Source organism: Lathamus discolor, chromosome 1 (assembly GCF_037157495.1).
Source record: "Lathamus discolor isolate bLatDis1 chromosome 1, bLatDis1.hap1, whole genome shotgun sequence".
NCBI classification, from domain to species: Eukaryota; Metazoa; Chordata; class Aves; order Psittaciformes; family Psittacidae; genus Lathamus; species Lathamus discolor.
The window spans coordinates 127,365,134-127,378,947 of NC_088884.1; the positions used below are offsets into that span (position 1 = coordinate 127,365,134).

Genomic DNA, 13,814 nt, shown 5'->3' on the forward strand with positions numbered 1-13,814 from the left:
CCATATGGTGTGGAAAATATGCTGTATCAGGGCAGGGTGATATGATGCTGTCTGCTTAGAATGCAAGCTCATCAGGGGGATTTGCATGGATTCATCTGGACATATAACAAATTGGACAGCTGCAGACCCACTAGAATGTGAAAAGCCTCTTTCTACTCCTGAGCCTATAACCCAGGCTCAGGGTGTCAGAGGCAAGTTAATGATAAAATGAAGGATGTTAAAAAACTGTCTTCCAAACTCACAAAATAACAATTTAATGACTTCTCTGTGTCTTGATAGAAGGGAGTTAGTTGTCAAATAGGTAAAAATATTGAATGTTTTTTGTAATCTTGACACTACAAAGTGGCCTTTATTGCATGTTTGCTTATCTGAGATAAATACTGTGCAGTGTAGATATTTGTCTGTCAAGTCAGTATTAACACATTACTATATCCACTGCACAGAATTTTTCAGCATATTTTCACCAAAGGAAGGTGCATATTTCCTTGCATTGAGACAATCAACTAAAAAGGAATTAGGAAAAATATTTGATGAAATGTTTCAGCATTAAGCTTTGCAATGTATACAAATGAACATTCCTTTCAAGCACTCTAAAGAGAATAGGTAGAATAGAATTTAAATAGAAATACTCACTTGAAGATGAAGCTAACAAAATTAAAAAGCTGTGACTTGGAGAGTAATTCTGATGGTTTAAAGATGGGTTAATGTAGGTTAAAAGAACATTTTATTTGTAAATGTAAGATAAACTTGTTAGTGTATTAGAGTACAGAAAGGTATATCACCTGCTTCCTAACAACTTTCAGGATAATACAATTCTTTAGAGACTGAGCCAAGAAATACACATCAGCAAAAATGTGCCAGGAAGAAGTAAGGGACGTATGTTTTTGAATGTGTTAATTGTCTGCACTGTTATAATTTGCCATTAGGTCTCTCAGTGAGTGTCCCTTTCAATAAACTTTTAGCACGTGCATTATGCTAAGCATATTAATACATACTTAGTAAATACTGCTGTAAATCTGGATTAAGGCCAAAGTGTTGTTCCTGACCTTTAAAATTCAGAAGACCTTGCAGAAGTTGGTGAAGCATATTTACTAGAATAAAAGGCTTTTTGGTGTGTCCTACTATCTGCCCTTTAGCCTCACTATTCTGTAGCCTTTGTTCCATGTATTCTTTACTGTGTCTGTAAATATTTGTAGCTGAAAATGTTGGCATTGGTGTTATTCTTACCCCGTAAAACTGAACAGTATATTCTTTTTATGTTGACACTGCTTATTCGGAGATACGGTGCAAATACAAGCTTAGCACAGCTTGAGCTACAAAAAAAAGTACTAAACCCTCTGTAAACTTTTGAGGCTGTTGTGATAAAGCCCGAAATTTCAGTTCCAGTGTACCAATAAGCAAATTATTTGGTTTCGTGTAGGATACAGTTCCCACGTTGACAATATACATTTAACTTTACATGACCAAGCACTACTGTTGATTTATCAGATTTTTAAGGTTAAGTGTACTTCAATAGGTCACTGTTTATCTTAAATAAAAAAATGCAAGATGTTAATTTATGTTATTTATGTTAATTTCCTATAATGAAAGAGTAATTTTATTCTGGGCTTCCACATTTTTATTTAATCTCATATTCTTTAAGATTTCAAAATCCCAACTGAAGAAAAGTATAATAGTAGTAACATGTAAAGAAAGAAAGACTGAACGTAGATTTTCCTTTATACGTGTGATGCAATAAGAGTTTTACTTGACTAGAGGATGAGTGCGAAATACTTGCTTTGTGAATATCATCAGACATGTACAGGTCTGGTACTACCATTTGGCTCAATAACGCAGAAAGATTGGCAAGTCTGGACCTTAAGTAGTGCCCACCAGGAAATTTTAAGGGAGTTTTAGATTACATGGTTTACTTTTTCTCTGCCTCCTCAGAGTGTACATGACATAAATTCCTAGCAAGAGGTGGCATGCCTTTTCCACACTGTGAAAAAAGAAAGGGAATATGAATTCCCAACAGTAACCCATACTCTAAATAAGTCAAAAGAAATGTAAAAAAAAACCCAAGCAAGCCTCCGAAAAAAAGAAAGAACCAATTTACAGAGTTTGCCAGCTGCTGTAAACCAAATTAAGCTGCTTTGGTTTGGCTGTCTCTCCTGATAGGTAGACCAGGTGTGTATGGGTTTAAGAGAATGAACTTACTGAAAGCTGATTTCTGCCACATGCTGTAAGTTCCCCTTGTGCACTGACAAATTCCTCTTCCCTACTGCAAACTATAGAGTCCTATAATGTAAGGTTGCACCGGGCTATTTTGCAGCTGATCTAATTTTGGGTGTTTTTTTAACCCATTGTTTTTCTGTGTTTACTGTGTTATACATAGCCAAGGCAGCAGAGGGAGCCCAAAGATTTTGGTCATCGGTATGAGAACCAGAGACAGGGAGAGAGACTGACAGCGCCAAGAGCAATCACGATTGTGCCTTGGTGTACTCGGACTTCTTTAAAGCTAATTCATATACGCATATTCATTATTCAGCTGGTAGTTTTAAATAGCAGCGAGAATTCAAGGTACCACTTAGTGGACAGGTTTTATTTTGCACTTGTTTCTTACTTGAGCTCTTTTGTTTACATCTTGGAAAAAAGTTTCAAGAATTGCTGGGGTGAGTAGCTTTGAGAGAGGACACCTGCAACACCGGAGCGGAGCGAAGCGAAGCGAGATCAGTGTCCAGGAGCCTCACCTCGGAGCGACAAGAGCCACCGAGGAGGGAGCCTCAAGTCCTCGACAAGACTTGCCCAGGAGCCGGCAGCTCCGCTCACTCGAGGAGCTGACTCACCGGGGGCGGAGCCAGGAGGCTCGGCGGCAGCTGTGAGTGGTTAAAAACCTGCCCTGGGAGCATGAGATGACCAGGAGCGCTGCGAGCACAGCGGGTCGAGGCACAGAGCGAGCGAACAGAGAAGGTCACGGCAGTTTGCGCGGGCAGGAGAGCGGGATAACTGCCTGATCAAGAGCACTCGCCTGGAGCGCAGGAGGAGGAAGGACTGCTTGCTCGTACGGGTAGATGTAGACGGACCGATCGACCAGGTCACGGTCACAACATGATCAAAAGCTGTAGTGATGAGTGACGTGAGTACCCAGATTGAGCCTTCCTGCAGACATGTGGCTGTGCAGGTCTCTGGCTGCAGTAAATGCCTGAGCCTGGCACTTGTATTGGAGGGAGCCAGTGACACCGCTTGTGTGCGGTGTGAGTGAATAAATGATCTGCTCATGCAGGTGGCTGAACTGAGGGAGGAGGTAGAGAGGTTGAGAGCCATCAGAGAATGTGAAAGTGAAATAGATTGGTGGAGCCACACCCTAAGGCGGGGGCAGAGGGGAGTAGTTGAACAAGTGGTGGACCCCCTTCCCTCCTACCATCAGGTAGGAGTGAACTTAAGGGACAAGGAGGTATGGAGGGAGGTCCCTCCTTGTAGAGGTAAGCAAAAACCCTTGCAATCCCTTCCTTCCTCCCAGTTACCCTTGAATAACAGGTATGAAGTCTTGGAACTACAGGGCCAGGTAAATGGAGATGGAGGGGTAGATCTATCTAGTGAGTCAGCTAGGGCTTGTCACTCGCCCTCATGCCTTAGAGCTTCTTCAACCAAGAAGAAAAAAAGAGTAATTGTGGTGGGTGACTCCCTTCTGAGGGGAACAGAAGGGCCCATTTGTCGACCACATCCATCCCACAGGGAAGTCTGCTGCCTACCTGGGGCTCAGATTAGAGATGTTAAAAGGAAACTCTCTGATCTGGTGCAGCCGTCTGACTACTACCCACTGCTGGTTTTTCAGGTTGGCAGTGACGAAATTATTACGAGGAACGTAAGGGCAATGAAGAGAGACTTCAGGGCCCTGGGATGGTTGGTTAGAGGGTCTGGAGCACAAGTGGTGTTTGTCTCCATGCCTGTTACAAGCAAGGGTGAAGAGATAAATAGAAAGAGTCTGCAGATTAATATATGGCTACGTGACTGGTGCCAAAGGCAGGGTTTTGGCTTTTTTAATCATGGGCTGCTGTATGAGACACCTGATTTTCTGGTGGTGGGTGGGATACACCAGTCCCAGAGGGGGAAAAGGTTTTTGGGGCAGGAGTTAGCAGAGCTCATCGATAGAGCTTGAAACTAGATATGAAGGGGGAAGGGGAGATAATTGGGCCTGTTGGGGACAAGCCCAAGAGAAACATGCTAGGGCTTGAAGGATGGTATACTAGGGAGGACTCTCAATCTATTGCTTCATTTGAGGGAAAGGATGGTTGTTTAGACCCTGTCCCACAGGGGAAAAAGTGTATTAGGGCCAGAGTCAACAGAGCTCACTCACGGAGCTTTAGGTTAGACTCAGAGTGTGAGGGGGTTGTAACTGGGTTTGAACTACTGGGGCATTGTTCTAGTATTAATGAAGACCAAAAGGCCTTCTGCCTCCCAAGGGTGCCACTAGTGTGCTCTGCTTGCTCCCTGAAATGCTTGTACACCAATGCACACAGCATGGGGAATAAACAGGAAGAGTTAGAAGTCTGTGTGTGGTCTAAAGGTTATGATCTGGTGGCAATTACAGAGTCATGGTGGGACAGCTCACATGACTGGAATGTGGTCATGGATGGCTATGTCATTTTTAGGAAAGATAGGTCAGCAAAGCGATGTGGTGGAGTTGCTCCTTATGTGAGAGAGCGACTAGAATGTATTGAGTTCTGTCCAGGGGCAGATGAGGGTCAAGTGAAAAGTCTGTGGGTATGAATTAAGGGACTGGCTGGTACAGGTGATACAGTTGTGGGGGTCTATTATAGGCCTCCTGATCAGGACAAAGGAGTTGATGAGGCTTTCTACAGGCAGCTGAAAGCAGCCTCACGATTACATGCCTTGGTCCTCATGGGGGATTTTAACTACCCCGATATTTGCTGGAAGACTCACACAGCCAGTCATTCACAGTCTAGGAGGTTCCTCCAGTGCATTGATAACTTCTTAATGCAAATGGTGGACAAACCAACTAGGAGAGGAGTGCTGCTGGATCTAGTACTCACCAACAAGGGCCTGGCTGAAGTGGTGATGGTCAGTGGCAGCCTTGGCTGCAGTGACCATGAGATGGTGGAGTTTAGGATCCTGTGTGGGAGGAATAGAATACCTAGCAAGGCCACAATTCTGGATTTCCGAAGGGCCAACTTTGGCCTCTTCAATCAATTGCTAAGGGAAGTTTCATGGGAAAGGGTATTAGGTGGTAAAGGGGCTCAAGATAGTTGGTCAGCATTTAAGGACCACTTCTTCCAAGCTCAGGATCAGAGTGTCCCAATGGGTAGGAAATCAAGTAAGGGAGCTAGGAGACCAGCATGGTTAAACAAGGAATTGCTGGGCAAACTCATGTGGAAAAAGAGAATCTACGGATTATGGAAGGAGGGGCTGACCACTTGGGAGGAATATAGGACAGTTGTTAGAGGATGTAGGGAGGCAATTGGGACAGCTAAGGCCTCCTTGGAACTTAATCTTGCAAGTTGGGTTAAGGACAATAGAAAGGGCTTTTTCAAATACATAGTGGATAAAACTAACACAAGAGGCAATATAGGCCCACTGTTGAATGAGGTGAGTGCCCTGGAGACAGAGGATTTAAAGAAGGCAGAGGTGCTGAATGCCTTCTTTGCCTCTGTCTTTACTCCTGCAGACTCTCCCTGGAGGCCCAAGATTCCTGTAGTCCCAGAAGGAGTCAGGACAAAGGAGGAGTTTCCTTTGGTAGATGAGGATTGGGTTAGGGATCAGTTAAGCAGTCTGGACATCTATAAATCTGGATGGAATACACCCGCAGGTGCTGAGGGAGCTGGTGGAGGTCGCTGCTTGGCCACTCTCCGTCATCCTTGGTAAGTCGTGGGGAACAGGAGAGGTGTCTGAGGACTGGAGGATGGCAAGTGTCACGCCAGTCTATAAGAAGGGGTAGACACCCTATTGATGTTATCTACCTGGACTTGTGCAAAGCGTTTGACAATGTCCCACACAACATCCTTCTCTCTAAATTGGAGAGACATTGATTTGATATGTGGACCACTTGATGGATAAAGAACTGGCTGGATGGCCGCACACGGAGTTGTGGTCAATGGCTCAATGTCTGGCTGGAGACCAGTAACAAGTGGTGTCCCTCAGGGATTGGTGTTGGGACCGGTCTTGTTTAACATCTTCATTGCTGACATGGACAGTGGGATTGAGTGCGCCCTCAGCAAGTTTGCTGATGACACCAAGCTGTGTGGTCCGGTTGATACGCTGGAGGAAAAGGGATGCCATCCAGAGGGACCTTGACACGCTTGTAAGATGGGCTGATGCCAACCTTATGAAGTTCAACCATGACAAGTGCAAGGTCCTACACCTGGGTCAGAGCAATCCCAGGCACAGCTACAGATTGGGCAAAGAAGAGATTCAGAGTGGTCCTGCGGAGAAGGACTTGGGGGTGCTGATCGATGAGAAAATGAACATAAGCTGGCAGTGTGTGCTTGCAGCCCAGAAAGCCAACCGTATCCTGGGCTGCATCAAAAGGAGCGTGACCAGCAGGTCGAAGGAGGTGATCGTGTCCCTCTACTCTGCTCTTGTGAGACCTCACCTGGAGTATTGTGTGCAGTTCTGGTGTCCTCAACATAAAAAGGACGTGGAACTGTTGGAACAAGTCCAGAGGAGGGCCACGAGGATGATCAGGGGACTGGAGCACCTCCTGTATGAAGACAGGCTGAGAAAGTTGGGGCTCTTCAGCCTGGAGAAGAGAAGGCTGCGTGGGGACCTAATAGCAGCCTTCCAGTATCTGAAGGGGGCCTATAGGGATGCTGGGGAGGGATTCTTCATCAGGGACTGTAGTGACAGGACAAGGGGTAACGGGTTAAAACTTAAACAGGGGAAGTTTAGATTGGATATAAGGAGGAAATCCTTTCCTGTTAGGGTGGTGAGGCACTGGAATGGGTTGCCCAGGGATGTTGTGAGTGCTCCATCCCTGGCAGTGTTCAAGACCAGGTTGGATGAAGCCTTGGGTGGGATGGTTTAGTGTGAGGTGTCCCTGCCCATGGCAGGGGGGTTGGAACTAGATGATCTTGAGGCCCTTTCTAACCCTAACTATTCTATGATTCTATTCTATGATCCTATAAAGAGGATCCGGGTAATTATAGACCGACCAGCCTTACCTCCATCTCTGGAAAGATGATGAAACAACTTATTCTTGACACCATCTCTAGACATATCAAGGGTGAGGGGGTCATTAAGAGCAGCCAACATGGTTTTACCAAGGGGAAGTCATGTTTGACCAACCTTATAGCCTTCTATGAAGAAGTAACTAGGTGGATGGATGATGGTAGAGCAGTAGATGTGTTTTTTCTTGATTTCAGTAAGGCATTTGATACTGTCTCCCACAGCATCCTCATAGATAAGCTGAGGAAGTGTGGGCTTGATGATCAGGTAGTGAGGTGGATCAAGAGCTGGTTCAAGGGAAGAAGGCAGAGAGTTGTGGTCAATGGGGCAGAATCTAGCTGGAGGTCTGTGACTAGTGGAGTACATCAGGGGTCAGTGCTGGGACCAGTGCTGTTTAATGTTTTCATCAACGACCTGGATGAGGGAACTGAGTGTACCCTCAGCAAGTTTGCTGATGATACTAAACTGGGAGGAGTGGCTGACACACCAGAAGGCTGTGCTGCCATTCAGCGAGACCTGGACAGGCTGGAGAGTTGGGCGGGGAGAAACCTGATGAAATTCAACAAGGGCAAGTGTAGAGTCTTGCATCTGGGGAAGAACAACCCCATGTACCAGTACAGGTTGGGGGTTGACCTGCTGGAAAGTAGTGAAGAGGAAAGGGACCTGGGGGTCCTGGTGGATAGGAGGATGACCATGAGCCAGCAATGTGCCCTTGTGGCCAAAAAGGCCAATGGCATCCTAGGGTGTATTAGGGTGTGGTTAGTAGGTCAAGAGAGGTTCTCCTCCCCCTCTACTCAGCCTTGGTGAGGCCACATCTGGAATATTGTGTCCAGTTCTGGGCCCCTCAGTTCAAGAAGGACAGGGAATTGCTTGAAGGAGTCCAGTGCAGAGCCACAGAGATGATTAAGGGAGTGGAACACCTCCCTTATGAGGAGAGGCTGAGGGAGCTGGGTCTCTTTAGCTTGGAGGAGAATTGAGGGGTGACCGTATCAATGTTTACAAATATGTAAAGGGTGTGTGTCAGGATGATGGAGCTAGGTTTTTTCCAGTAATGTCCAGTGATAGGACAAGGGGCAATGGGTGTAAACTGGAGCATAGGAGGTTCCATATGAACATCAGGAAAAACTTTTTTACTATGAGAGTGACAGAGCACTGGAACAGGTGGCCCAGGGAGGTTGTGGAGTCTCCTACATTGGAGATATTCAAGGTCCGCCTGGACAAGTTCCTGTGTGATGTACTCTAGGTTACCCTGCTCTTGCGGGGGGGTTGGACTAGATGATCTTTTGAGGTCCCTTCCAACCCTTGGGATTCTGTGATTCTGTGAATATAGAAGTCCTTTTTGAGTCTAATCAATTGTTTTGATGACTCGTTTCATGCATAAAGATTTAGAAAAAAATGTTAGAACACAGCTACCTGAATTTTAAGAACTACAGTAAATAAATAGTAACATAGTTACAATTGGTAAAATACTGAACTGCGGTGAAGTGACTTTTGTTCAACAATGCAGAAATTCGTCTTGCGAAATAATGAAAGATGGTTTTGATTGTAATTTTAAGATAGACAGATGTTCATGTTTTTCAGAAGTTGTTCATCTTCAGATGTTGGGAAGAAGTTAAAGCTAATAAAATAAAGGACTGAAAGTCCCATCTAAGTAAAAGCATTTGTTTTTCTGCAGAGGAAGATTTGGGTTTCTGAGGGGTAAACAGCTGCTGACTGCAAACAAAACATACTGTGTACCAGTGAATACATTATAAACAGAATACCAGCATCTTAAAGGCAGCATTTGTCTTAAAGTCAAGGTTGTACTTAATTATATGCATTCAAAAACTGAACAATTAATAGAATGAAAATGCCTGTGTTTCCGACCAGGTTTGGCATCTTCTGTAATGTACTATCTATTTTTTTACAGATCAGGCTGTAGTCTATCATCTCAACTGTTTTAATATACTTTCAAGGCAACACAGAGCAGAATTGAATACCATTATTGTATTGTACTAAGTTGCACTGAAAGGAAATGTTTCTAATTATCTGGTCATAGAGAGAAAACACACTTGAGATGTGAACTCAGGCATTCTCTTCCCAAATTCAGGACAATTTTTTTTAAAGTGAGAGCAACTTTATTTTTCTAAATATGCTTTTTATTGTGATATAATTGATGGATTTTTGCATTTTACTGACCCCATGGTCTGTCTCCTGCTTTGTACCAGATACACCCATTCAGCCATTGAAAAGTAGCTATGGAACCCTATTCTAATAATGTGGGTATTGCTTAATCCTCTGATCGAACCTGACTAAATCTTCTTGGATGACATGTCAATCTGTTTGGGATTTGCAATCTGGCAAGGCCCTCAAATACAAATTAAAGTAACTTTCTACCTGGAAAAAATCATCTGCCTTTCTCAGTAACATCTATTACTATGTTCCAAGGTGGTTAAAGGTCAGGCAGCTGTGATTATCACTTTGCATATGGGTTGCATAAATATTTGTCTTCATGAATTTGTGTTATTGATTTTTCTAACTACAGGTTCTTGGTACATGCAAAAGTCAAAGGCCTTTTCTTGCTCTTACAGGTAATTCAGAAGGATAGCTTTTGCTTAGGATTATTCCCTTCCCTCTTTTTTTTTTTTTTTGTCTGCCCCAATTATATTTAGTCTGTTCTGTCATTCCAAGTATGTATCCTGACCCTTGAAATTGTTAGGATTTCAGAATATTTACTATATTTGGATCTTACAGACTCATAGTTTTTCCTTCAACTGTCTATATTTTAACCCTCTCTGTCCCCAAATTACTATGTAACTATTTTCAAAGGTATTTATTTGCCTTTCTTCAAAATTTGTGAGGTACTTGTATAGAGAAAGAATGCCTGTATCTCCTCTTTCACCAATTTTTAAAGAGTAAATCTGTGCTCCAAGTTATTAGCATGTATGTTTTGTGTTAAATAATATTATCTAAGTTTTCTTTGTTAGTTCAGAGTTCAATATCTAGTTTTACGATCTTTAGGCTTGAACCTCTCTTTCTCCTTATTTTGTTAAAGTCTCCAGTCTTCTTGTACTCTAACTTCTGCCTTTCTTTAAGAGACAAATTATAAGCGTACATACAAAAAGCATATTTACCACACTCATAGAATACATAATAGACCAGATCACTGTTTCAGTTTTTCTATTATGCCTGTGCTCTATTGATTAAGGACTTTTAAAATAAAGTATACATCCCTATATACATTGTATATAATAAATTATAAAATATTATTAACTTAATGAATTGACATTTTTTGAAGTTAGAAAAGTAGAACACTATAGAAACTAATATCTATCTAATTGAAAATAGTGAGTTTGTTACAATTAGCAAATAAAAGTTATGAAAAAAGCCAACCCTTGGCTTTACTTTTGTGTTTGATGGTATAATGATGAATTTTCTGTTTGAAAAAATCAGCTGCCAAATTAAATGTTCTCACTTCTGTTCTTGGGAGTGGATTTCCTTCTTCATTTAGTTCCAGGTGAAGAGAAGCCTTAGCTAGCTTTTGAGCTCATTGAGCACATTTAACTTGAACTTTAATCACTGCTTGAGGTAAAATATCTTACCATGGTTGTCTCTGCAATGGATCCAAAGCTGTTTATAAATATGTTGCATGTGACATTAACTGGAGGGCCTGCAAAAGAAAAAAAATACACCAGCTTCTTTACCTTACTGACTGACTATAAAATATAAAAAATTATGATTTTTTTTAAATTTAGTTAGGGTGAAATAATGCTACATGCACAACTCATTTAGTGCACAATTAAAGTAAATAAATTTCCTTTTGATTTTTCTCAAAGTTAGGCTACTTGACTTGCCAGTTTTAGCAATAATAAAAGTAGACAAAGTTGATTATTAACTTGCACAGATGTTTCTGCACAAAAAAAAAAAAGAAAAAATCAACACCCTGTTTGAAATATATAGTAAACCAGGTTTTTATATGTGTTTCAGCAAGCAGTGTATGCACTTCTCACAACAATTAGGGATAAAAATAGCCTTCACTCAAGGCAGCTGTTACCTTTAATGTTATCTGTCAGCACTGGTAACAGAAATACATTGCTTCTGCTCTTATCTCTACTGCTTATAGGAACAAATATGGATAACAAAGAAAGACTTGGATTCTATTCTCATTCCTCTCAAATCTGCAAAATGGTTAATAATAATCTGTTTAAACTGAATTTTCTGTTACCATGAGTCTTCAGGCAACTGTTGTTCTGTCTTATCTTGCATGTGTGATGAATCAGTAGTGGCAGCTAAGTCATTATGATAACTGAACAATGAATTGTCTCTTCATGGAAAAGGTTTTAAATTATTTCTCTGAAAGTCTCTGTAAAAATGGCATGGTGGTAGAGCATGTAAATTTGTCCATGAAATCTTATCAATTTCAATCTCTGTGCAGCAGAAAAAAGATTTTTCCATCACAAGGTTTTTTAGTCATCCTCTTGCCCTTTAATATTCTTTATCAATAATCCAGTTCAGCACTGGAGAACCTAGTTTCTTTTTGTAGTTTTAAGCAGTCACTAATAATGAAAGATCTGTATCTGCAACTCGAGGATTGGTCTTACAAACCCTTATGTAATATTTCTTTTTAGGGTCATTGAAGAAACAGCTGCCCTGCAACTGTTGGTGGTTTGCAACTAAAAAAATCTAATGTGACCAATGAACTCAACATTAAATACTTGAAGATCCAGAGCATCCATTAAAAATTCTGCCAATAGGACAAAATTTGAAACATTCTTCTTTCTTCATAGCAATAATTGTTTTGAAATACTGTGTAGCAATTTCAACAAAACATCTCTATGTTCACTTCAGTCACTGTAATACACAAGACTGCATCCTAATCCTTGAATTCTCAAGTAAGGAGGTATCGCTCTGCAGTCACTTTGACACTATTTTCACTTTGATATCCAGTTAATTATTTAGAGCTGTTCTTGAGCATATCCAGTATTTCTTAGAATTCAGTAAAAGCTTAACTTGGACAACTCTTGAAAAAGATTAAGGGAAAAAGAAAAAGCAGGGGAGATGAACAAAGGCAGAGCCCGTAAAAACTGTCAGGGAGAAAATTGTACTTCTTGGCTATGTTAGACTATTTCTTTGCAACACAGCTTTCTTTACAAGCATTTTCATGTTCTATTGCTTGTCATAATTTCAAATTTGGTATGATACTATCTTGTTTAAATTAATACTATGCTTTAAGGTATAAGTGTGCTATATCAACAAACATAGTTGCTTGTATAAAGAAAAAGCCATAAATCACTACAATGCTTGATTTCAAAAACAGCATTACAACAATGTAGTTAACATCTAGTTAAAAAGAGTGCAAAAGGAGAAGCTAAAAGCAGCTTGCAAATGATTTAGAGATTATTTAAAGATACTGTGCTGAGAGTAAGAAAGAACTTCCCAAAACATATTAAAAAGAAGCACAAATGAAGCTGTTAAAATTGGAAGTCATATTCAAACACAGGAACTCAGGGATTTGGAACATAAATTAAAGACAAGGAGAAAAAAGTAGAGCTGACACTCACTAGACACACAAATGCTAACAATGATAAGTATCTGCAAGGAGTTAAAAGTAGAATTCTGCCAACACCTGGAAGGTGAATTCAAATAAAGATGATTAAAAGTATCCATGAATGTGAAGAAGGTCAGAAGAGAAAAACTAAATGAAGTCTTTGTAGCATCATTCGTCTCCGTTTGCTAGTTGTGTAAAATACTGTAGCTATTCTGATGGAAGATTTGAATGAGGACTGTAGAAGATGTTTCAGACTAAGTGATCAGGACAAACTGACAGGCTGAGTTGCTATCAATCCAGGCAATAACAAAATCTTTGTAAAGTTGTGGAAATATAAGTCACTGTGAGCCAGCTGTAACCTGCATCAGTTTTGTTATCAGGGGGAACTTGTACCTTGTCCAGCAAGTGTAACTTGGATTAAAAAATCTAATCAGACTTGTGGTGTGATAGTGGATGACATTGACAATGAGCTTTATCCCTGTAAACCTTACCTCTGTACCAGTCAAACTGGTAGAAATTATGACAACTATTGTGATTAACAGATGTGGATTAATATTACTTTTGCTGAAATTATGTCTCTCAGATCTACTGAAACTCTGAAAGAGCTGAGGAGCACATGGGTAAAGGCAGTCTAATAAGATTAAATAAGTGTTAACTTTAATTGTAATATATAATTAATTATACTAGTTTATTTGGAATTTTAATAACTTTTCAACATGATCTGTTTTCAAAGGCTCTTTAAGGATGTTAGTCTTAAGTGAAAGTGCCTTTTGCTTTATTTAATGTTAGGAATACATAGCCATTTTTCAAAGTTCAAGGTGATTGGTGGTGCATTCCCCCATGGATCTGCACTGAAAGGCCAAAACTGCTTCTAGAAGTGATGAGATGAACATATTTATCTAATTTATTTTTTTTTAATTAAATCTTGGTTTAGGAAGTTCCTAAACTAATGATTAGCTGAGTACTTTTTGGCAATACAAAGACAAGGAACGCTTTCCACTTTCCTATGTAAATCCCCAAATTTCCACGTTAATAGGTTGTTATCAGTGTTGCGATCTGGGCTATATAGATTTGAAATTGTAACACCTCTTCTGTATCAGATTAATTCTGAGCATCTTGATGCCAT

At 40.9% G+C, this 13,814-nt stretch overlaps 1 protein-coding gene across 2 annotated transcripts in view; it reads right to left on the bottom strand.

The window, feature by feature from the left end:
* GLRA3 (glycine receptor alpha 3) overlaps positions 1–13,814 on the bottom strand; it is a 79,984-nt gene that overhangs the window by 46,458 nt on the left and 19,712 nt on the right. For both annotated transcript variants that reach the window (XM_065694700.1, XM_065694710.1), the window contains one exon: positions 10,743–10,810. In XM_065694700.1, coding sequence (XP_065550772.1) covers positions 10,743–10,810 — 68 coding nt within the window. The remainder of the gene's footprint in view (positions 1–10,742; positions 10,811–13,814) is intronic.